Consider the following 22232-nt stretch of genomic DNA (forward strand, 5'->3'; position numbering starts at 1 on the left):
GTATGTATGTTTGTTTATTGAACGAAAACGAAAATAAATATATATTGTAGCCTTGTTCAAACTCAGTTTGGATTCAGGTACTATGGGTGACTCAGTTTTGTGCCAATTTTGAGGGACTTCAAAAGGTTTCAGAGCTACAGATACATTTTTGAGAAGAGGTACTCACAAAGTGGATGCTATGCATAATAAAACCGAATGTCTTTTTGTCTCCTGCCACTCAAGACTGACACATGCATGCCGGGGAGGGTGGGGTGGCAGATGGTACCTTAGGCATTGTTGTCATGGCGGTGGTGACAGACACCTCTGTTGCATTCCCCCCAGGATCACTGACAGGCTTCACTTCTTCACGCTTGGTTTTGTACTGCACATTGGAGAAAAACAATTGCTCACAAAGCAAAAAAGTGGGTTTTTTGTTATTGTTGTCGTTTTTTGTTTTTGTTTTGCATCCAATTGGGGCTATACCACAAGGATGTTATTTTTGGCCAAATAACTGTCACCTAAGGGTTGTAATGATGGTGCATCTGTTGCTTCTAATTTTTGATGATCCTTCCCAGGAGGCACTAGGACCGAAAAATGGGATCTAAAAATCCAAACATCAGACTTCCACAATTGCCATTCAATAATACAAGAATTTTCCCCCTTTTATGACAGGGGAAAATGAGTAGAGAAATAATGCAACAGGAAGAAGGTTTTATCTGTAGGCACTTCCATAGACAGGGAGATTCCTGCCAACCATTTTTGTTTTTATAAACTGATCATTTTTAATCTGGAAAAATAACCTTATCACTATGATAAAAATAGCCACGGTGACTAATAAGTTCTGAGAAAGGTGTAACGGGGTGGTTGTATCCAGATCAGCAACACCTCCAGGGCTATGCTATGAGATTCCTTTTGAATTCCTCCCTTCAGCCAGCACTTTTTGGTTCTGTGAGGCTTCAATCACGGTGGATTGAGAAAAAGCTACTATATTAGGGTGCTAGAAAGAAATGTCCTCCACACAGAATCTCTGACAACTTCGAACCCTACAAACAGCCACTGTAACTGAGCTGCAAAGGCACCCCGTAAATAGAGGTGGCTCTGTAGCAGTGTAATTGCCATTTTTGTTGGTATACACAGAGGTTTCTGTCCAAGTAATTTATGTAAATGAATACAGCAGTTTGTGATAGACTCAGCTGTCTCAAGGAGCCCGTATAAACAGAAAAGGGATTTTCAGTTAGTTGAGAAATCTAAAACGGCCATGGCTTTGCTGTGGAGATCCAGCAACGGACACCTAATGTTAAGTAAAAGACCCAGTTCTGGGTGGGCTGGCCAACATGGTGTGGTTAGACACCGATGGTCACCGTGAAAGGGATGGGAAGGAAGAGATGTACAGTCCTTCTATCCACTGCACTGTATCTGCAGGAAGTCCAAGTTCTTTACAAATACAACATGGCTCTCCAAAGACAGACAAACAAAACAGCACATGCTGGCAGATTCTTGCTTTTCTCTGTGTGAGGGGAAGAGAACTCTATCAACCATGGCATGATATCACTACAGCCCTAAAGACAGGAGTCATCTGAAACTCCATCAGTCACAGGTGTACTTTCTGCTGTCAAGTGTTGATGGGATAATTTCATTTCTTGTGTCTTTGGAGAAAATGAAGTCTCAGTGGATCATAGGGACAGAGGGTAACTCAAGAGAAAACCACTGATGTTACCTGCTGAAAACAGGCTTGGACCAGGTTCTCAGGGAACATGTTCCTGTTGGAGACACAGAGAGCTTGATTATATCAGGGAAACAGATGTTTTCGGCTGTTAAACTATATATCAATAGAATTGAGAATAGCATAGAATGAATATTACGGTGTCTCTTCTGGCTTCTGCTTTGCATAGTACCCTTTGCTGAGTCCCCCCACCCCTGTCAACTGACACTTAACAGATTCCTTAAGTGACACCCTTACTGTTATTTCGGAAATGCTGCACTGGCAGATGGATACTCAGGGTTGAGACAGTTGTTTGATTTTCTGTATCTTTCCATTTTTATAACAGCCTGTTGCAAATTCTATCATAATTACCAAATTAAACGTGAACCAATGAAATATGGGTATCAAAGAAACTGTATGGATCCTATAAATAGCTAAGTTACATACCTTGAAGACGCAAGAAACCCAAATGACTATATTTTCTATGGTTGAGTTAGGTATGGTAGGACAGTTGAAATATAAAGAGAAAACTAAGGATTTAAGTATTTGGCCTAGTTGGCAATTTCTCATATTCTGTTGCTCCATTCTATGGAAACGGAGCCTAGTGATTCTCACAATGCATTTATAAGTCAGCAAATTCAGCAGAAATTATATGAAATTACAGTGGATGGTCACAAGTAGAGGCAATCATGGAAATTATATGAAATTGGTCACAAGAAGAGACAGTGGTGGTCCTACGTTGTCAAACTTCTCAATATGTACATATCCTGTAACTTCTACATTTGTTCTGCTTGAATTGACACTTTTCAATTCATTAATTTGTTTGCGGTACTGACCACCTTGAGGAAAGAGGGGTTCTCTGTATAATAGAAGCATGAATTTCTCTAAGTAACCTTCAGAAGTGGTCACCCAGTTCTGTCCAGCATCCTTATGTCAAGAGTTTTTCCTCCTATCTGTCCAGGATAAGTCATCAGGCAGGGGCCTGTTCTAATCATTGCTTTCTGAACCATGCTTGGAAAGTAGAAAGTACAAGCTATGTAACTTGTAGGACTTGTGACAAAAATGAAGATGTATATTAACTTAAATTTATTGAAAATGTTAAGATATTGGACTTGGGAGATGGTTCAGTATAAAGTTCAAATCCTTAGAACTCATGTAAAGCTGGGCACAATCGTACATACAGTGATTGTATGGTAAAAATGGAGGCAGTTACAGGGGAGTCTGCAGAAGTTCAAGGGTCAGCTGTCCTAGCATACAAGGCACAAAAGTCACAAAAGACCCTCACTCAAATAAGGAAGGAGAGGTCAACCATGATGTTGTCTTCTGTCCTCCACATATGTGCACCATACACACACTCATTTAACACACACCTACAAATGATTAGGCATGGGAGCATTAGATCACTCATGGGGCCTTGTGCAACAGTGTAGATGACCCATCCCAGAAGTCACCACCTGCAAGTCTCACCTGATTAGGTCCAACATGGCATCCACTGTGCTGACTTCAGGGCTTTTGCCTGACCTGTTGATTTCACTCACTTTCTGAGAGACACCAGGCTTAATGCTCACAACCAGCACAATACCTGTGGCCAAGGACAGTATTCATAGAGAATTAAAACCTTCCAGGGCAGCCAGGATCCTGGGGCGGTCTTTAGAGGACCAGATGACATTGTGGTCAAAGCAATACTGTAACATGGAGGACCCCAAGTTCTCAAGAAAGTGCTAAACCCTAATTACTACCTTACCCCCAACCCACTGAAGTAAGTGCATTAACAAAGAAATCTTCTTGCTTTTCTTTTTAATGAGTGAGTGACTTCTAGAATTGCTTTTGGACACACCAGGTCCATCTTTCTCCTGCTCTTCAGTCTATGAAATCAGCCACAGAAGGACTTGAGATAAAGGCATTTCATTTGGTTGATTCCTTTCCATTATTTCTACCTGTAGATACATGGCACCCTTTCTGGAACTCTCATCTAAAAATATTCTACTGCTCTAGATTAATTATCTAGGTTAAGATTATATAAATTCTTGGCCTTACTTCTTTCTCCCCAGTAATGCTGGCAGGGCACAGAAATGTCACTTTCTCTCTGTTTCTTATCAGAGACTTTGATATCCAGTACTACTGTCAAAATTTTGTCCGTATTGCATTTTGTTCATATAAAAGGTTTTATGCAGACTCGAAGGTGGCAAAAGCCTCGGATAATTTGACAATATTACTTTCTGACTAAAAATATGCATTTTAAGAAGCCCTGTTACTTTTTGAAGACAAAGTGACAAATACATAGAGGAAGAAGGAATCAGAAAAAAGCATCACCGAGGATCACAGCAATGATGGTGGTGCAGAAATAATACACTACAGCACGCAGACCAATTTTTCCAGATACATTGGAATCCAGTGCAGCGACACCTGGAGAGGGAAGGGAGAAAGGTCAAGACACAGTTAGATTTCCAGCTCTAGGGACACTAACAAGAGCTGTGAGGTCCATCTCACACAGTTCATAAGATGTAACAAAGACTTTAAAATGGTAAACGCAGAATTCAGAAATGGAAGCCCAGTGGGGCACACATTTCTTCCATAGCTCGTTTCCATGGCCATGGCCTCTGGTTTTCTTGGGGCTGGTCATACAATGGAAAGAGTCCCCCTTGTGCAGGTAATGTATGGACATTGTTAGGAGCTGTACATAATATCACTCAATAGCAGAGATAAACCTCTTTGAAATTCAGCATTGAGGAACCACTTATCTTGAACCAAGTTAAATCTTATTGCACAGTGACACTCATGCAAATCAAGTTGTGGTCACCCCAGTCTTTTCTATCAGGTGGCTCAAGCTGAGAAGATAGCATCTGCCTACAATTGTTAAGGTAATAGGTATTGATCACCCCTGCCCACAAACACACTTCATCTCACCAACTATAGTTAGCATTCTACTAAATTTTCTTCTCAAAGTTTTATAAACATAGATACGCTTATAGTTAATATAAGACTACTAGTCTTCACTGTCACAAACTTACGCTAAGGGTAATTTTAATTGCTGCATAATCATTTGACATGTGGCTGGATTGCAATGTGATTTTTGGTGCCTTGTTGTTGGATCTTTAGATTGTCTCTGAACCTAGTTCAATAATCAACCATGATAATGTCATTATTGACTGTAGCATATTTCCCAGCTCTTTTTATGATTTCCAAATTATTCCTAGGTGAACAAGTGTATGACACATGTTTGTTACTGTGAAATACCTCAAAATTCTAAGACTGGAAGGATACAGATAATTTCCATGGCACTGGAAAGTCAAGAGACTTAATGGCCACATAGTTTGGTCTATTTTTAAATAGTCTTAGCTACCAGTAAAATAAACCCAATGTTCACTAGTCTTTTGTTTGAAGGGATGGTTATATTACAGGCAGAAGGCATCTGTCTCTGCTAGAAGCAGTTCCCTCTCTCATGGATGCTTAGACAAGTGGAGTCAGAAGACTCAGAGACAGATATTGGGGTTCAAACTTCAAGCTGAAGACCAGAAAAGCAAAGCAGCTAGTCATTAGCTCTTACTCTACCTCAGACTGAAAGGCAATCCTGTCTCCACCAAACCTTGGACTGTAACCTCTCTTCAGCCTGGCTGGAGAACCCTGAGACTTCACTGTCTTCTTATCCTCAATGTGACTGGAGAATGAATGCTGACACTGACTACTGAAGACCCTGCTCCTAACTTTTATACCCTCTAGTGCTGGGATTAAAGGTATGTGATCTGTTACTTCTTTAGATTGATTCAATCTCATGTATTCCTGGGTGGCCTTGAACTTAGAGATCAGTCTACCTCTTTATCCTGAGTCCTAGGATTAAAGGTGTGTACCACCACTGCCTGATCTCACTATCCCGAAGCTGACTTTGCTTTCTGAATCCTCAGGCAAGCTTTAATATATCATAAAGAATATATCACCACAGTGTTCTCTAACTGAGTATATGGGAGAGAGATGGGACAGATTGATAAACTTCCCATCAGCCTGTCATTTGGAGGATTCAAATTCTACACTACCTGATTTCCAAACTGAAAATCCTATTTTAAGCCAAAGTATCACCACAGAAAATGATTTTGCATCTTAACATGAGTTGTCCCACAACTGTGTGCAGAGCCTGGAGTTCAGGGCAGTAGGAAAAGGGAAGAGGCAGTCAAAAGGCAACTTCAAAGGGAAGCCATTGAAGATGAAGGGCTGCCAGGGTGCACAGGTGACTTTCAGAGGTATGAAAGACCCATCCATCTTCTTAAGTGACTGGAGGATTGTGCTCCTCTTATTTCTCAGTACACATCTGAAGTACGGGAAAACTCTACAAGGATGTCTGCTGTGGAATTATACTGTTGTACACTTCGAAGATTTGTCACTGTTACTGGATCAATAAAGAAGCTGACTGGCCAATAACTGAACAGCATAAAGTTAGGCAGGAAAGCCAAACTAAGAATGCTGTGAAGAAGAAGGGCCAGGTCAGAGGAGTTGCCAGCAGACGCAGGGAGAAGCAAGATGGGCATGCCATATTGAGAAAAGGTACCAAGCCACATGGCAGAGCATAGATTAAAAATGGGTTAATTTAAATGTAAGAGTTAGCTAATAACAAGCCTGAGCTATTTATAATTATAATAAATATAAGAATTTATAATTAATATACGCATCGGTGTGTTTATTTGGGAGCTGTTGGGTGGACAGAAACTTCTGCCTACAGATGTTAGGATGACAGAAAAAAGTCATTTCTTATTCTAAACACCTGTGGACTACCCATCTGGCAGGTAGCATTTGGAGAGAAGGTCTCTGGCCTTCAGTCCCCACCCTAGATTTTATAAAGTGCCCATTTATCAGCTTCCAGGGAAAGACTGAAAGTCCAGTCTTTTGTGGGAGGGGTGGAAAAATAGAGTTTGGTGTGCTGATGGGAACTTATTTTTCTGACAGTAAGGCAATAAAAAGTAGCAGCTTCAATAGTAAAAACAACCCAAATACCCAAGAGAGCTGAAGGCCACAATTCAAAAATGAATGAACATGTCCTTATGGAAGATGTCACATGTTCTTTACAAGAATTTCAATGTAATCATGCCTTAAGCTTTGTTGTGCCCAAGGGATTGAGTTAATTATCACCAGGAAACATTTTCCCCAAATTGTAGTGTGCTTAAATATTCCTGAAATAAATAACCCTGGGTCAGACCCTCCAAGTTGGGACCAATGTCAGCTACTGAGTCCCACTGAACCAAATTTCCTTCTTTCCCTCCTGGACCAACATATCTTGAACCAACACTCTGCTGGCCACAGTGTTTGCAGAGACCCCTACATGAGGCAATCTCATGCCTGGTTCCTCCCCTTTTCTCTCTTTTTCTTCTTCCCAGGAGATGAAGTACCTCTCACCATCATGAGTTCAGTGCCTTCACCTCGAGTTCAGGACTAAGTTGACAACAAAAGGTTCTAAAAATGGGATCCTTGGTGGAAATATCTTAAATAGATACATCCCAAGTGACTTCAGCAACTCTCATGGACTCACCCTTAGGAAGAGCTTTATTCCCATTTTTCTCATGTCTTGATCATTAATGTTTCCCAATCAGACAAAATTTTACTAAAATCAACAATCACACTTCTCTAATATTGCCTACTCTCTCTACCATTATAGTCACAAAAAATGGAGGGTACCACAGCCCCCAAACTCAGGCTTTTGGGAGACTTACAATGCACCACAGGTGAGGGGGTTGGTGACTACTATAGAGAGAAGAAATATAGGGAAAACAGCTATATCTTCAAAACTATTACCGAAACAAGGACAGAATTTAATGATTATGAAGTATCTGTCTGGGTAATATAAATCCCTCATATCTGCAGCAGAAGAAGATAATGGTAACACTGTCTTGAGCAATGACTGCTCATTGATCACAGGTATCTTTTAATTGTCATTTTAACTTAACTGAGGTAGGCATCAGTAGCCCATTTTCAGAGAGTATAAATCTTTGGCTGTCACATTTATGCACCACAACACATCAGCTTCTTCCGTGTGCTATGAAATTCCAAAGCAGCACTGCCCAGTGGATCTTCTTGTGCTGTAGAAATTGTGTTTACGCTATCCACTGAAGTAACCTTAGGCTACATATGGCTAGTGAACACTTGCCAGGTGTCTAATTGACTGAAGCACTGAATTGTAATTTTACTTAATTGAAATGCATCTCTATTCAAATAGCCACATGTGACTCATGACTACCAATCATATGGACAACATAGCACGATCTCCACACCTCACCGGACTGTTCAGGATTAAATGGGCACTCAGCCATGCCAAGGGAACAAACTTAGACTTAATTCCATTAAGGAAACTCCTTGAACCCTCTCCACCTTGCAGTCATAGGGGCAGTAGAGAGGATTACACAATAAGCTCCATTCTCTTGCATGCTGTCCCCTACTGTTTCAAGCTAGAATTCAAGCTTGTCTTTAGAAGTTAGGGGCACCCACGGGCTCTTTATTATAGGGAAAAGGCATTTTCTTTATTTATCTCAGGAGGAGGCTCTAAGGAGCGATCGGGGATGTTGTTGCTTGGCCAGCAGGGTTAATCATCTGAACTTTTTATAATGACACTACAAAGGAAGCAGGGTGTCCTTAACAATAGCAGGCATTAAAAATAAATATCCGAGGGCAAGAGACTTCTCAGAGTGTTCACTGACGAAGCTGCCACCCACCTGAACGAAGTCTTCGTGACAATCTCTGTACCTCCTAGTCAGGGTGTCAAGATGATCTGTCACTAGAGTCAGGCATTTGCTAGCGCTCCAGAGGTCTGAGTGGACAGAGCATCCAAGCTCAGTGTGACACAGGAGTTAGACAACCATGTGAGTGACTCTAGCTCTGTCACCAGCGGGGAAGCCAGTTACAGGAAGAGGAATAAGCCTGGGCTTTGTTCCCAAACTCGGTTCACTCATGTACACGGTGGTCTTTAGTCACTTCTTCAAGCTGATATCGAGAAGCCAGCTGAGCCAGCTGGGCTGCACAGCCTGTGAGTGTTAGAGCTGCCACGGTCTGCAGCTGTGGCATCAGTCATCGGTGATGAGCAGCAAAACACACCCGATAAGCATTCTCACTATCCATTCCCCTTCCCTCCATCCTTCACTGAATTATCAGTCAATGTATCTTTTAGAACATCAAATGTTTTCACATTCCAGTATAATTACCCAGTGGCACTGAGGATAAAATAGTAAAGCCTCACCCTGGGGGATGAGACCCCACCGACACATCTCCAGCCTGCATGTGTACCTGCTGGACATATCACACCCCCAGCCCCCTTCGCTGTAGACCAGGCTCCTCCTCAGAGCCTTCACTCAGCCCCTTCTCTCCAGCTGTTATTCTCCACTCCTCATCTGGCTTTTAAGTCTTTTCCTTGGGTCACTTCTCTGAGCACCGAGGGTCTGTGATTGGCATTCTGTGTCTATTGTGTTTCAATTAAAAATAAAAATCAACTAGACTATAAGCCTCATAAAGTCTCTCACTCTCTCTCCACACCCACACCCACCCACCCACTCACCCCCCCACACCCACACCCCCACACACATGTAATGTATGCGAAGTCTCTCTCTCACTCTCTCTCTACACACACACACACACACACACACACACACAATGTATGCGAGTGACTATTTAACATATCCATGTGTGGTGGTCTACCTCAGCCTTCTGGGAAGCAGATTGTTCTAGAATGGAATTGCCTGTTCCAGGTGCTGCCCTGTGATTTATGTGATCTCCTAACTAACCCTAACCCTAACCCTAATCCTAATTTTGTTCCAAAGTCCAGTTTCCTTTTTTTTTTGACCACACCATTTGCAAATGGTATTTATTGCTTTTCATCGAGAGCTTTTTGAATTTACAAAAAAAAAAAAAGTGGGTCAAAGTTTTTACAGGCTGCTTAGTTTGTGCTGAGAATGCAAGAGGTGAGGCCCTGTGCTGCCCTGCCACTAGTGGCTGGGTACTGTTTACAGCTGCCCCAGAGGTACCCCAGATGGGAATACTGCCTCCTTACACACTGCCATTACATACTTGGTCATCAGTCAAGTCACTGGAATGGTACAGAGGTTTTGTTTGTTTGTGGTGTTTTTTTTTTTTTACCTTCCCACTATAAATAAGAAAATTTCAGTTCACTTCTGAAAAATAAATTGGTCAATAAATTCATTTTGTTCTGCTTCTACTTTACACAAAGCTTCATATTCAACTCGATACCTTTCCAACTGCATTTTCTTTTCTGCTATTAGTGCTTGCAGTTGTTGCTGTTGGGCTTCTCTCTGCTTTGCTATGGATTTGAGCAAGTTCCGAGCACCGATGGCCTTCATCTTCTCATTCTCTGCTTCTTTCGTAAGCTGATCAACAGGCTCAATTAGACCACCAACTATTTTCTGAAACTGGCCAATTTTGTCCACAAAATCCTTACACTCTTCCTTGAGCTCTATGGTCTGCTGTGTAACCTCTGGGTCCAACACCCGAAGCTTGTTCAGCTCATCAAAGTGCAGCCCTGCTTCCCCCAAGATGTCCTTGGCCATAGCTGCCGACCCGTCTTGGAGGCGCGCTGCGGCCCAGATGGCTGTCGGTGGAAAGTTCTCTCCGGTAACCGCGACCGGCCGCTGCCACGGATACAGGACCTATGGGTCCCACGTCACGCCGACACCAGAACCACCAGCATCCGCCCACCTCGCAATGCCTGCTGGGAAATCCCGGTTTCCTTATCTCTGCAGATGGAGACAAGACCCCACCCACTTGACTACTTCTTAGTGTTGCAACAAGGAGTAAACAAACATGTTGCCATTTTTAAAACTATAAAATGTTTTCTTTTCATTATCTAGAGGAAACACGGCTGGATTTGTTAATCTAGGACACTGGAAAACTCAGCTGTCAAGATGAATACTTCTGGCCGGGCAGTGGTGGCGCATGCCTTTAATCCCAGCACTCGGGAGGCAGAGGCAAGCGGATCTCTTGTGAGTTCGAGGCCAGGCTGGACCGACAGCCTCAGAAAAAAAAAATACAGAGAAACCCTGTCTCGTAAAAACCAAAAAAAAAAAAAAAAAAAAAAAAAAAGAATACTTCTGGGTTGGAAAAGGCAGAGGGAGGGGCTGGAAAGATGGCCCAGCAAGTAAGAGCCTGGCTGTTCTTTAGAGGTTCTGAGTTCAATTCCCAGCAACCACATGGTGACTCACAACCATCTGTAATGAGATCTGATGCCCCCTTCTGGCATAAAGGCATATATGCAAATAGAGCACTCATATACATAAAATAAACAAATCTTTTTAAGAAGGCCGAGGGAGCATGTAGAAATGTATTTACTTGTGTTCATGCTTCATCTGTGGCACCTGTTTTTCTTAATGACACTCATACAAAGAACTCCCTTTAAAAAGGGCTGCCTCACAACTCTGCACTTCTCTGGGAAGTTAACAAAACAATCTTGTACTCAGATTAAAGAAAAGCTATGCTGTAGCTGCTGTCACCTGGTCTATGTTTGATGCCACAAAGCCTGTCAAGAAACAGTGAGTGGGCTGGGGAGATGGACCAATGGCTAAAGGACTTGCTATGCAAACACGAAGAGTGGAGTTTAGATTCTCAGAACTCACAAGAAAATCTGGGCGTGGTGGTATAAGTTTGCAACCCAGCATGATGCAGGGGAGGCAGGTGGGCCCTGGGAGCTTGCCAGCCAGCCCGCCAGCTAGCTAACATAGTTAACACACACACACACACACACACACACACACACACACACACACACGACGGTTATTCTGCTGTTTGCACTTTTTCCCGTACCACAGACTATTGGAGGCATTGGTGTTTGGGGTCAATTGTTCAGGAGATCCAATGAGCTCTTCACAAGGCTTATTATCCAATGGATGCATTCAACACAGGGTAGAGCATCGATTCTCAACCTGTGGGTCACGACCCCCTTGCGGGGCAAATGACTGCTTCACAGGGGATGAGTAAGACCACCAGAAAACACAGGTATTTACATTGTCATTCATAACCATAGCAAAATTGCAGCTATGAAGTAGCATTGAAAATAACACCTTCAACAGTCAAAACAACCCAGTGGGTCATGCTTTACGAGACTCAATGAAAAAAGTGAGACTTCAAATTCTTCAACTAACTCACCTTGTTCTCCTCCACTGTTTCATTCTACAGCACCTTCTCAAGAATTAATTAATAATCCTTTTTTTCCATACAGGGTCTTATGTAACCAAAATTAGATGCAAACTCACTATGTCACTATGTAGCCAAGGCTGGCCTTGAATTTCTGACCCTCCTGTCTCCATGTCCCCTTGCCTCGGATTACAGGCTTGAGTCACTACACCTGCCTTGAAGCCATAAGGTCATTTAAGGCCTCAGCTTTTCTTGGTTAAAAAGTAATGGATAGAGAGAGGTTTCCTTTTATGGTATAAGCCAAACCTGAAACATTTTACAATCCTAATGTAGAAGTTAGAGTAACAATCACTTTATAATCTGTGGCAATGTTTTTGAAATCTTCTGAGCACAAAGTCAAAATATCTTAGAGAATCTTACTGCTGATACACACCCAATCATTCAAGCACCTCTATCCTGGTACTGCTGTTTTTGATAAATGGAGGGCAGACAGTTTGTCTAGGGTTTGGTGATATTTCCTGAGCAGGATTCACACTCATGGCCTGGGAGAGACGTGGAGGGAAAGAAGGGCATGTTCTCAGCTTGGCATAAACTTGGAATGCCCAGAGCCATTCTCGAGGGACATTTCCTGACTTGCTATGCACTCCCTTGTGTGCTGCTGGCATTTGCAGGAAACAGTTAGGAATGAGCTTCCCCCTGATCTGGGGAAGAATATACAATGAAGTCAACATTTATCTGATTCACCCAGACCTGGACATTCTCCAACCCCTACTGGCTGGGTGGATATCCATATGCAGCAGCATAGGAGGTACTAGGGCTAAGTACTTCGAGGGACTCACAAGCAAAGACCAACCCTCTGAGGCAACAAAGAGGCTTTCTCCAAGGTGGATGGTCTCTGATGGCACATATATGGGAAGAGGACACGCTTCCCAGAACAGGAAGTTTGGGTGGCAATGAAGCTTTTCTTCAATGGAATCAGGTGTTGGGCCCGAGGTGCGTCGTGTTGGAATGCTCTCGTCTCCTGCAGAGGCAGAAGCTTCTCCATTGTCTTGGAAGCAGGGTAGCTGAGCAGATGGGAGCCCTGTTGAGGAGCACAGACCCCGAACAGCCCTTTCTGGGAGTAACTGAATACCAGTGTCTCGGCTGCTTCTGATTACGCCTAAGTCCTTGGCAATGCTTGGTCCTCATCCATTCTGTGGAGAATTGTTAAGCTCCTCGGTTAGTGGAGAAGAGAAGGGGAACCTTATCTGGATCAGCCACAGCAGACAGCAGGGGGCATGGCTGTGCCTAACAGAGCACAGTGCGCCTGGCGGCCGCTAAGAGCATCCAGGAAGATGCGCCTTGGAATCCTGGAGTGAGATGGGAAAGGCCGATCTTTTCGTGTGCTGGTGGTGGGAAGCTCCAGCCATCAGACTTACTGTACCGAAGAATTGTGACCAGATAGAAACTCGTGAGCCGTGGAGACAGAGTCCCGGGTTTTCGCAGAGCCACAGTTCTCAGGCAGCTCCATCACTTCCGCCATGATTCCTCAACTTGTTTGATAGCACTTAGCTTAAAAACCGAAACTTTCAAAGGGCATGTGTGTACATCTTCACCATGGCAGGAAGGTACCCTTTCTTCAGGATGTAAATTATGGTGAGAATTCTGGCTTCCTATGACACCCGGTCTCTGGAAATGCCCAACCCCCTCCATTCTAAAGTCAATGTGAGATCTTGTGTCAGGTCACCTCTACGTAGCTCCGTGTGCGTTTAGAAAATAAGGGCATTTTGTTCATAAACCTGCATATCATTATCACTTCTTGACTAAATAATTAACAGTCACTCCATACTATTTAATAGCAAGTCTAAATTCAAATTTCCCTGATAAACATGATTTCCTAACCACACATCACCAAGAAGGATGCTCAATGTTAAAAATAAAATACAGCTATAAAATATGCATTTTTATTCCCCAAAGACTTTGATGACAAATTAGTTTTTGTTGTTGTTTTTCCTGCAGGAGCTCACTCTATTCGTCTTGGATCTGAGTCTTAGCAGTTCTTCTGCATCTACCTATTTCCAGGGAACCGATTAGACCCCACCCACAACCCACAGCTTTCCTGACATTTGCTCCTGTTGTACCTCCTACCCACAAGCCCCCACCAGGAATGGATTAAGCCATTGCACTAGGGAAAGGCTTTTGCAATAGGATCACCTTATCTCTGGGTGCTCAGGCAAAGAAGGCAGGACTGGCATGCCAGGGTAAAAGCGGCTTTGGCAGGGAAAAGAGCTGGGGAAGGGAAGGAGGCAGGGGACTAGCAGAGGCAGAGTCTGAAGCCCACCGTGAAGAAATCCACTCTCTGATTTCTTTCTTAAACCAAAAGGAAATACAAAACAATACAAAGAAACATTGTAACAAAATAACACGTGTTCGCCTAAAAAAACGTGAAGAAAGCACAACAGGCCATATTTTATTTCTGTTCTCATTGAAAGGCTGTTAATCTTTCAGTTTTGGGTCAACTTTTAAGTGTCTCTTGTATTGTATGATTTGTTTCTTCTGTTCAGAGCTATACTGGGAACATTCTCATGGGCCATTTGGTATGTATCCAAGCAGGCCTTTAGCAGTGGAGCAGTGGCAACATGCTAACTTACGTGTGTAACATCCATTCACACTGTCATTATGAAAGCACCATCTGGAGGGTCCTATACCTGGGTGTTGGAATGGGTCTCTATGAATATACCCCTTTATGATAAAACCTGTCAAGACTTACTTGCTGGAAATGCCAGAACATGCTCCCTGCTGCCTTCCAGAGTGCGTCTAAGTTGATATGGTAACAGAAAAGGTATAACTGAGTTTTCTCCCCTACATTCCTGCCAACGCTCTCCCCCACCAAGCTAAAGATTAGACACATGAATGTGGTATTGCCCCCCCCCCCAGCTGTGCCTTTGCTGGTGTCGGGTAAGCCTTTGACCTTTCACTGTTTCATACCAAAAGAATGAGGCATTGTTTTACTCTGGCTCCTGGTGATTGGTAAAGGGAAAGTGGAACGCTATGAGCTACTATTGGAACAGAGCTGGGCTACTCAAGGAATCTGAGAGTTGTAAATTCTTCCCATACATAATTTTCAAGGTCATACTATACAACAAAACTTCCAGACTGCAAATCTGGAAGAGTTTTTTTTTTTTTACTGTCAAGAGTAACACTGTCCAAGCATATACTATTATAGAAGTAGTATATCCATACACATATTTTTACCCTTTCTTCTAAACTTTGGCTTACTATGTAAAATTCTGAGTTTGCTTTCTACTCTGGATTAGCTTTTTTTGGTTTTTGGTTTTTGTTTTTATTTTCCCCATAAACCAGAAGAATCAAACTAAGTCATACATAAGCTTTGCATAGATGCATGAAAAATAGCCTGTATATGTACAAATGTGAGTATTTTTCTTGAGAGAGAAGCCCAAGACTTCTTATTGTCTAAAAGAGTACAAGAATTGATTTAAGAATCTTTAATAGGGAGAAAATTCTAAGTTATAACTGCAATGCTTACAGGGAACAAGCAGGCAATGAGAGAGCACAGAACAGGGAATGGTGACTGGTGACTTTGGTGTCCTCAAATGCATTTGTGACAGCTAAATTGAACAGCTTTCTCTTGCTCCAGGACACTATTAATGTGGAGAAATATGGGTCCAGTGTCTGCAGATTTGATTTTTTAATGCTAGAAATCTGGGTATTTATAAGAAATCTCCCAAACCTTAAGTGCTTTCAATAATTTAAATAAGCAAACATTATATGAGACAAATAACAGATCATCTGTCCCCACCCCACCCCACAGGCCACTAGGCTTGAAAGAAACTGGTAATTTTTAACCATAATTAAACCCATACATAAAAGTAATTAAATGTTCTCTTCAGGTTTCTAATAAGCCAAGAACACCAAGGTCACTTAAGAAAAATGGTCCCATGGGGCTCTGGTCTAACTGGAGTTTGGCACCTGGGAACAGGCAATTGTGACAGCTTTTCAGAGAATGCAGTTGGTGACAGCAAATGCTGACAGTATCACCACCTCTAATGTCAGACTCAACATACTGAGCCTTTACCATAATACTGAGAAAAGAGTTCTGGAAGGAGGACATGTCAAGACTCCTAATTGCATAGTTACATAAAACCTTGCATTTTCAAGTCCATAGCACTAGTGAGAGACATCATGGCACATTTACCAAGTGCCAGAATTAAAGTAGCACAGAATCACACAGCAGCATACCAATTCCAGAAAAATGGCATTAAAAAATAAATCAAGTTACTCTCTACATAAGCATGTTTGTTGCTGTTTGAAGGAACTCTATGATATAATGATCTAAAAGAGAAAAAGCATTTCCAAATCGAACTGTGTTGTAAGTGCAGATTTAAAAACACTAGTATTCGCCAGGAGGTGGTGGTACACGCTTTTAATCCCAGCACTTGGGAGGCAGAGGCAGGCAGTTCTCTGTGAGTTCGAGACCAGCCTGGTCTACAAGAGCTAGTTCCAGGACAGCCTCCAAAGCCACAGAGAAACCCTGTCTCAAAAAAAAACCAAAAACAAACAAAACAAAACAAAACAAAACAAAACAAAAAACACTAGTATTCCAGACTAGGATGCAAATGCTAATTAAACCTTTCTATTGCTCTGGGCTGCTGACCCCATGTACCTCCAGGGCAGGTACATAGCTAGTGCTGAGCTCTGTGGAGGAGGGGAAGTGGGTAAGGAGCCAAGAGGAGGGGCACCCTCAGGACAGCTGGCCAGAAGTTAGCGGGCAGGAGATTCGGAGCTGGGAACCAAAGAAACCAGCTATGGAAAACACGATCCAAATTGACTATTGTATTTTTTCCAAGGACATAAGCTGGCATTTCCATGGCCAAATATGCATTTCCCTATTCTGTGCCCTAGATAGAGTTTTATTCATAATATGTTTAAAAATGGCATCTTGCGCACAAGACATCACATGTTGGACAAACAAAGGTTTAAGCTGTGGTCCACAGTAACTGAGGGACAACGACATGATGCAATGCCACTTAGAGAGTACCGTTACATTTCTAGTCAAGGGAATGTGCTTTGCAAATGTGTGTGTGTGTGTGTGTGTGTGTATGTGTGTGTGTGTGTGTGCCTGTGTGCATGCCTGTATCATGCACCTAATGCCTTTTGATTTTTCCATAGTTAGTAAAGAACAGCCCAGGTTCTCGTGGGCTCCTTAAATAACAGAACACAAGGTACCTGTGATCATGCTGGATATAATCAATGGCAAGATGACAAGCTTCAGCATCCTCATTAGAATTTCTCCAGGAAAAGCAAAGTAGAACTTATCCAGATTTGAGAGCTCACTGTGTCCACGAACCAAGACTCCTATGACAATGCCTAAGAAAAACAGGGAAGAGAGAGGAAACACTTTTAGTTCTCTTGCATATAATTTGATGGGAATGTACTAGAGAATGCGAATTTCAATGGCAAGAAGAGCTGTTTAGACCATCTCTTGCAAATCTATAAAGTTTAGACTTGGAAAATCCAGAAGGTAGTGAATAGGAAGCATGTACTTAAAATTGCAAAAAATAATATTCTCCATATGAAAAGTTTTGTTTCCATTTCCTCCTCATTGATTCTGTATATTGGAATGGCACGCCACCAAAGACTAGGAAAGAAAAAAGATTCATCATCATACATTTCTTGTCCTCCTTGTCTCTTTTCTTCTCTCTCTCTTTTCCCCTCTGTAGTACTGAACAGCAAGTCATCTAACACTAAACTATATCCAATTCCCCAAATCACCATCTTTTGTAACCCACTATGACTCTTTTCACAGGTCAACTTATATTTTATTCATAGCAGAGACCTTCCTTATATTCTGTAGTTAACTTATAGTTGTATTTTTCTCATAAGTTCTTTTTACAAAATACATTTGGGGGACTGGAGATTCACTGGTTAAGAACACTTGCTGCTCTTACAGAGGATGCAGGTATTGCTCTCCGTACCCACATGGAGTGTCTCACAATCACATGTAACTACAATTTTCAGAAATCTGACTTCATCTCACCTCCTTAGACACCTGCATGCATGTGGTGCAACACACACACAGAAACACACACACACAATACACACACACACAGAAAAACACACACCACACCCATACATACACACACACACCACATACACACACATACACACACACCACATATACACACACCACATACACACACATACACACACACACCACATATACACACACCACATACACACACATACACACACACACCACATATACACACAGAAGCACACATACCACATACACATATATACACACACACACCACATACACACACAGAAACACACATACCACATACATATATATACACACACCACATATGCACACATACACACAAATACACACACCACATACACACAAACATACACACACACCACATACACACACCCCACATACACACACAGTAAATAAATCTTTTAAAAGATAAATTTTTATAATAAATTCATCTGTTTATGCAGCTTTTATAATTTTAAGAGGAAAATAATTTCTGTTTGGTTTTTAGACAAGTCTTTCTATATACCCCAGGTGGCTTCAGATACCTCCTGCCTGAGTGCTGAGATTGCAGGTGTGTAGTACCACATATAACTAATTTACTATTACTTTGACAGATACCACATTTTGGAGCACCAATATTGTCTAATGATTTTCATTCATTATTCTAGTTATTTTAAATAATGACATTCTTAACTCTATCAAATCAAAAGTCTTTTTAAAAAAGATTATACTTTCTTTTTTAATTTAAATTAGAAACAAGCTCACCCTCCCCATCCTCACCCACTCCCTACTCCAACCCATTTCTGCTCCCCAGGGAGGGTAAGGCCTAATCCAACCACTCTTAGAAGAGAAAGTGGGAGGTACCCTTGAATGAATTGGTATAGGAGACCGCTTCCTGAACATAACACCAGTAGCACAGACACTGAGATCAACAATTATAAATGGGACCTCCTGAAACTGAGATGCTTTTGTAAGGCAAAGGATATAGTTAACAAGACAAAACGGCAACCCGCAGAATGAGAAAAGATCTTCAACAATCCCACATCTGACAGAGGGCTGTTTTTCAAAATATAAAAAGAACTTAAGAAGCTAGTCACCAAAACACCAAATAATAAAATTAAAAGGCAGAATACAGAACTAAATAGAGAATTCTCAATAGATTATATTTTATTTTAAATTATGTGTGTGTCTGTGTGTGGGGAGTTGCACACATGAGTGCAGTATCTGTAGAGGCCAGAAGAGGGCATTAGATCCCCAGGAGCTGGAGTTACAGGCTGTTGTGAGCTTCCCCCAAATGGGTGCTGGGAATTGAGCTCAGATCCTCTGGAAAAGCACTAAATGCCCTTAACTTCTGGGTCATTTCCTCAGCCTCAAGTGTCCTTTTATGAAGCTTTTGATCCTGATCTCCTTGTATTTGAGCTTTGTAATTATGTAAACACAAGGATGTTGTCATTATTAAAAATGTTCAGGTCCCCCAGGTTAAGTGCAGTCTCATGAAACTGCTCTGCTTTAGACACCAATCATAAGCCGTAGGTAGTGGCTTGAGTTTCTGGCTGAACTTCTCTACATCAGGGTTCCTATGGCCTTCCCATTGGGTTCAATTAGTTTGCTATTACAGATTGCAAAACTAAAGCTAGCATTAAGGATATTACAAAGCATATGATGAATGGCCAGGGGAGCTGACACACAGGTCCATGAATGGGAGAAGGTGTACAGAGCTTCCCTGCCCTGTGGTACACAACTTCCCCAAACCTCCATTTGTTCATTTATCTAGAAGTACTAAAACTTAAGCCTTTTATGAAAGCTTCACTATACAGACATATTGATTATTCTATCATTGACTATTGGTTTATCAACTCCTTCCTCCTCCCTGAGGAATGCCTTGAACCACAAGGTTGGTTTGTTCCTCTGGCAACCAAACACATTCTCAAGATAGGAGGGCCCCTCATTAATCTCAGTAATCCAAGGATTTTACATGTCCAACAGCCCCGGACCCTTACCTTATGTGTTGTAATTTCAGTAACCTACTTGAATCTCAGTCATAAAATATTGCATGGAAAACTCCAGAAATAAATAATAGGTTATTTATAAATAATTTTTAAGAGAAGAAAAAGAAACAAGAAATGTTACAGATTCTCTGAAATTTTGTCTTAAGATGTCTATGTGAAAATCACCCGCTGTATGGGGACCCAATTTAACAATGACTTTGATCACTAAAACTTATAAAATATTAACATTTTCTTATTATCTTATTCCAACTACTTCAAATAACATCTAACTGCTCTGTCTTGCTTTTCCCCCAAAACACACACCTTTTTTTTAAAATAAGAAATAAATGAGTTGGATGACTGTCATATCTTCCTTCCTGTGTGTGACATGCTAGCCTGATGAGTGGCATGTTAGCTGGAGGGGAAAAATGACTAAATCATAGGAAGATTCAAAGAGGATGTCATTGAATATGCAAATTCAGAAACTCAAATGGGTTAGGAAAACTCAGACTCATTTGGGCACAGTCACCACAGGGCAATGAAAAGGGAACTGAATTATAATGAACAATATAATCTTCACTTAAACACAGGTATCCATTCTAGTGGATGAACCACACAAGATACATTTTGGAGAAGCTAGCCTTTACCTAAATTCTCCTCCTTTGTTTATTTTGCCTTGACACATATTGATAGTTAGATATTTCCCAAAATGTGTCTATAAAACAGAAGAACTCTATTATCAATCCAATGTAGTTTCTATGTTACAACAGTGTTGGAGACTCATGAATAGTTAAGATACTAAGTATTCAAAATATTTTAAATAAATTTAAAAAGCATGACATTTTCATTTCTTGCTTTGTGAATTGCCTGTCTTCAACTGTTTCATGGAATGTCAACCGGTTGCTTCAGGTAAATTTTGGGTTTTTATGTAAAAGGAATCTTGGTCTATAAAAATAAAGGTGTCTGTACTCAAAGCCAATGACAACAGCAGCCACAGAATTATTTCATTGAGCAGCAGACCCTACATGCTCAACCTTCACACTTGCATTAACAATGAACGAGAACTGTGCCTGTAATTATCTCCAACCCATATGGGTGCAGGCTGGCGAGGAAACACTGTGTATTTTTTTAGCCTTTAGCCAGATATGGGTTTTTATGAGGGAAACAAAAGAGCTGCTATGTGGAACAGTTGAAAGCAGTGCATGACGAATAAATGGGGCATTACATTCAGTAATTACGATTTTTATCAAGCTCGTTTGAAGTTGAATGCCATAGTACCCTAATAGCTTTTCTTTCATTGCAAAGACTAGAAATGTCAACCAATCTTTAAGGAAGTAGTCTAGTCAGAGGTTCACAACGGGCACCCTGGCGTCCTGATCTAAAAGGGTCTGGTGAGTAACCTTGACCAAGGGGTACAGCTTAGAAGTGGATGTGCTTTACTTATTTCAAGAAAATTTGGAAACATCAGATTCAAGACAACGGCAACAACTCCAGTGTTTCACAAGGTCCTCACTAACTACAGATGTCTGTTCAAGGCAATGATGTCAGCTGTAAGGAAAACTCAGCAATCCCTGGGTCAACTTGATTCTGTCAATCTATGAAGTATAAAGCTAGGGCATTAGTATATAAGAAAAAAGGCATTTTCTGAACTCATGTCCACGACTAATGGAAAGTTCTAGGCTCACACAGCTGAATGTAATGCTTGTCTCTTCCTTTGTTTACCGAGCAACCTGGTCCACTCTCTGGTCAGTACTGGCTCCCAGTTGCTCAGGAGTAGTACTTTCAATGAAGTGTTGTCTCTCTTGTTAGTGATGTTTGATTTCTTTCTTATTTACTGTGCCCATGCCAACAAGTGCTGTGGAATAATCCTCTGTACCCTGTGAGTATGTATTACGCTCATTGGTTAATAAAGAAGCTGATTGGCCTATAGCAAGGCAGGATACTGGGATGAAGACGAGTGGAGTAAGAGAGTCACCAGCAGATGCAGAGAGGGCAAGATGGGTACACTGTACTGAGAAAAGGTACCAAGTCACGAGGCAAAGCACTGATAAAAATATGGGATAAGTGTAACAGTTAGCTAGTAACAAGCCTGAGCTATGACCAAGCATTTGTAGTTAATATTGAGTCTCCGTGTTGGTTATTTGGGAAGTGGCCACAGCACGGGAAAACTTTGTCTACAAACAAGTGTCCACATCTGCTATCAGGAACCTTGGGCTGGGTGAAGGTGCACAGTCTCCAAAGCCAGAGGGTGCTGTGAAGAATTTCTAACCTGGAGGTGAATAGCCACATTCACCGGGGAAGGACAGTTCCCCAGCTAGGGAGGGGGAAGATGAATGACCTCTCTAACAAGAGAGAACTTTGGCCAGGCCAACAGAAATCCTTAAAGACACAGTCATTAACTACATACCAG

The 22232-nt window shown here is 41.7% G+C and overlaps 2 protein-coding genes across 2 annotated transcripts in view; both read right to left on the reverse strand.

Moving 5' to 3' along the window:
* Slc1a1 (solute carrier family 1 member 1) overlaps positions 1 to 22232 on the reverse strand; it is a 69683-nt gene that overhangs the window by 17016 nt on the left and 30435 nt on the right. Inside the window, exons 2-6 of the mRNA XM_040745906.1 lie at positions 17021 to 17161; positions 3995 to 4087; positions 3149 to 3263; positions 1697 to 1739; positions 266 to 361 (exon numbers count right to left, since the gene is read on the reverse strand). Coding sequence (XP_040601840.1) covers positions 266 to 361; positions 1697 to 1739; positions 3149 to 3263; positions 3995 to 4087; positions 17021 to 17161 — 488 coding nt within the window. The remainder of the gene's footprint in view (positions 1 to 265; positions 362 to 1696; positions 1740 to 3148; positions 3264 to 3994; positions 4088 to 17020; positions 17162 to 22232) is intronic.
* Positions 9502 to 10363, reverse strand: LOC121140457 (intraflagellar transport protein 20 homolog). The gene has a single exon (XM_040745940.1). The coding sequence runs from the start codon at positions 10213 to 10215 to the stop codon at positions 9817 to 9819; it is 399 nt and encodes a 132-aa protein (XP_040601874.1). The 5' UTR covers positions 10216 to 10363; the 3' UTR covers positions 9502 to 9816.

Source organism: Mesocricetus auratus, unplaced genomic scaffold, assembly GCF_017639785.1.
Source record: "Mesocricetus auratus isolate SY011 unplaced genomic scaffold, BCM_Maur_2.0 Super-Scaffold_4256, whole genome shotgun sequence".
Taxonomy (NCBI): domain Eukaryota; kingdom Metazoa; phylum Chordata; class Mammalia; order Rodentia; family Cricetidae; genus Mesocricetus; species Mesocricetus auratus.

What these genes read in the sequence shown, in the direction of transcription:
- LOC121140457 (XM_040745940.1), bottom strand. Translation starts at nt 10,215, where the DNA reads ATGGCCAAGGACATCTTGGGGGAAGCAGGGCTGCACTTTGATGAGCTG.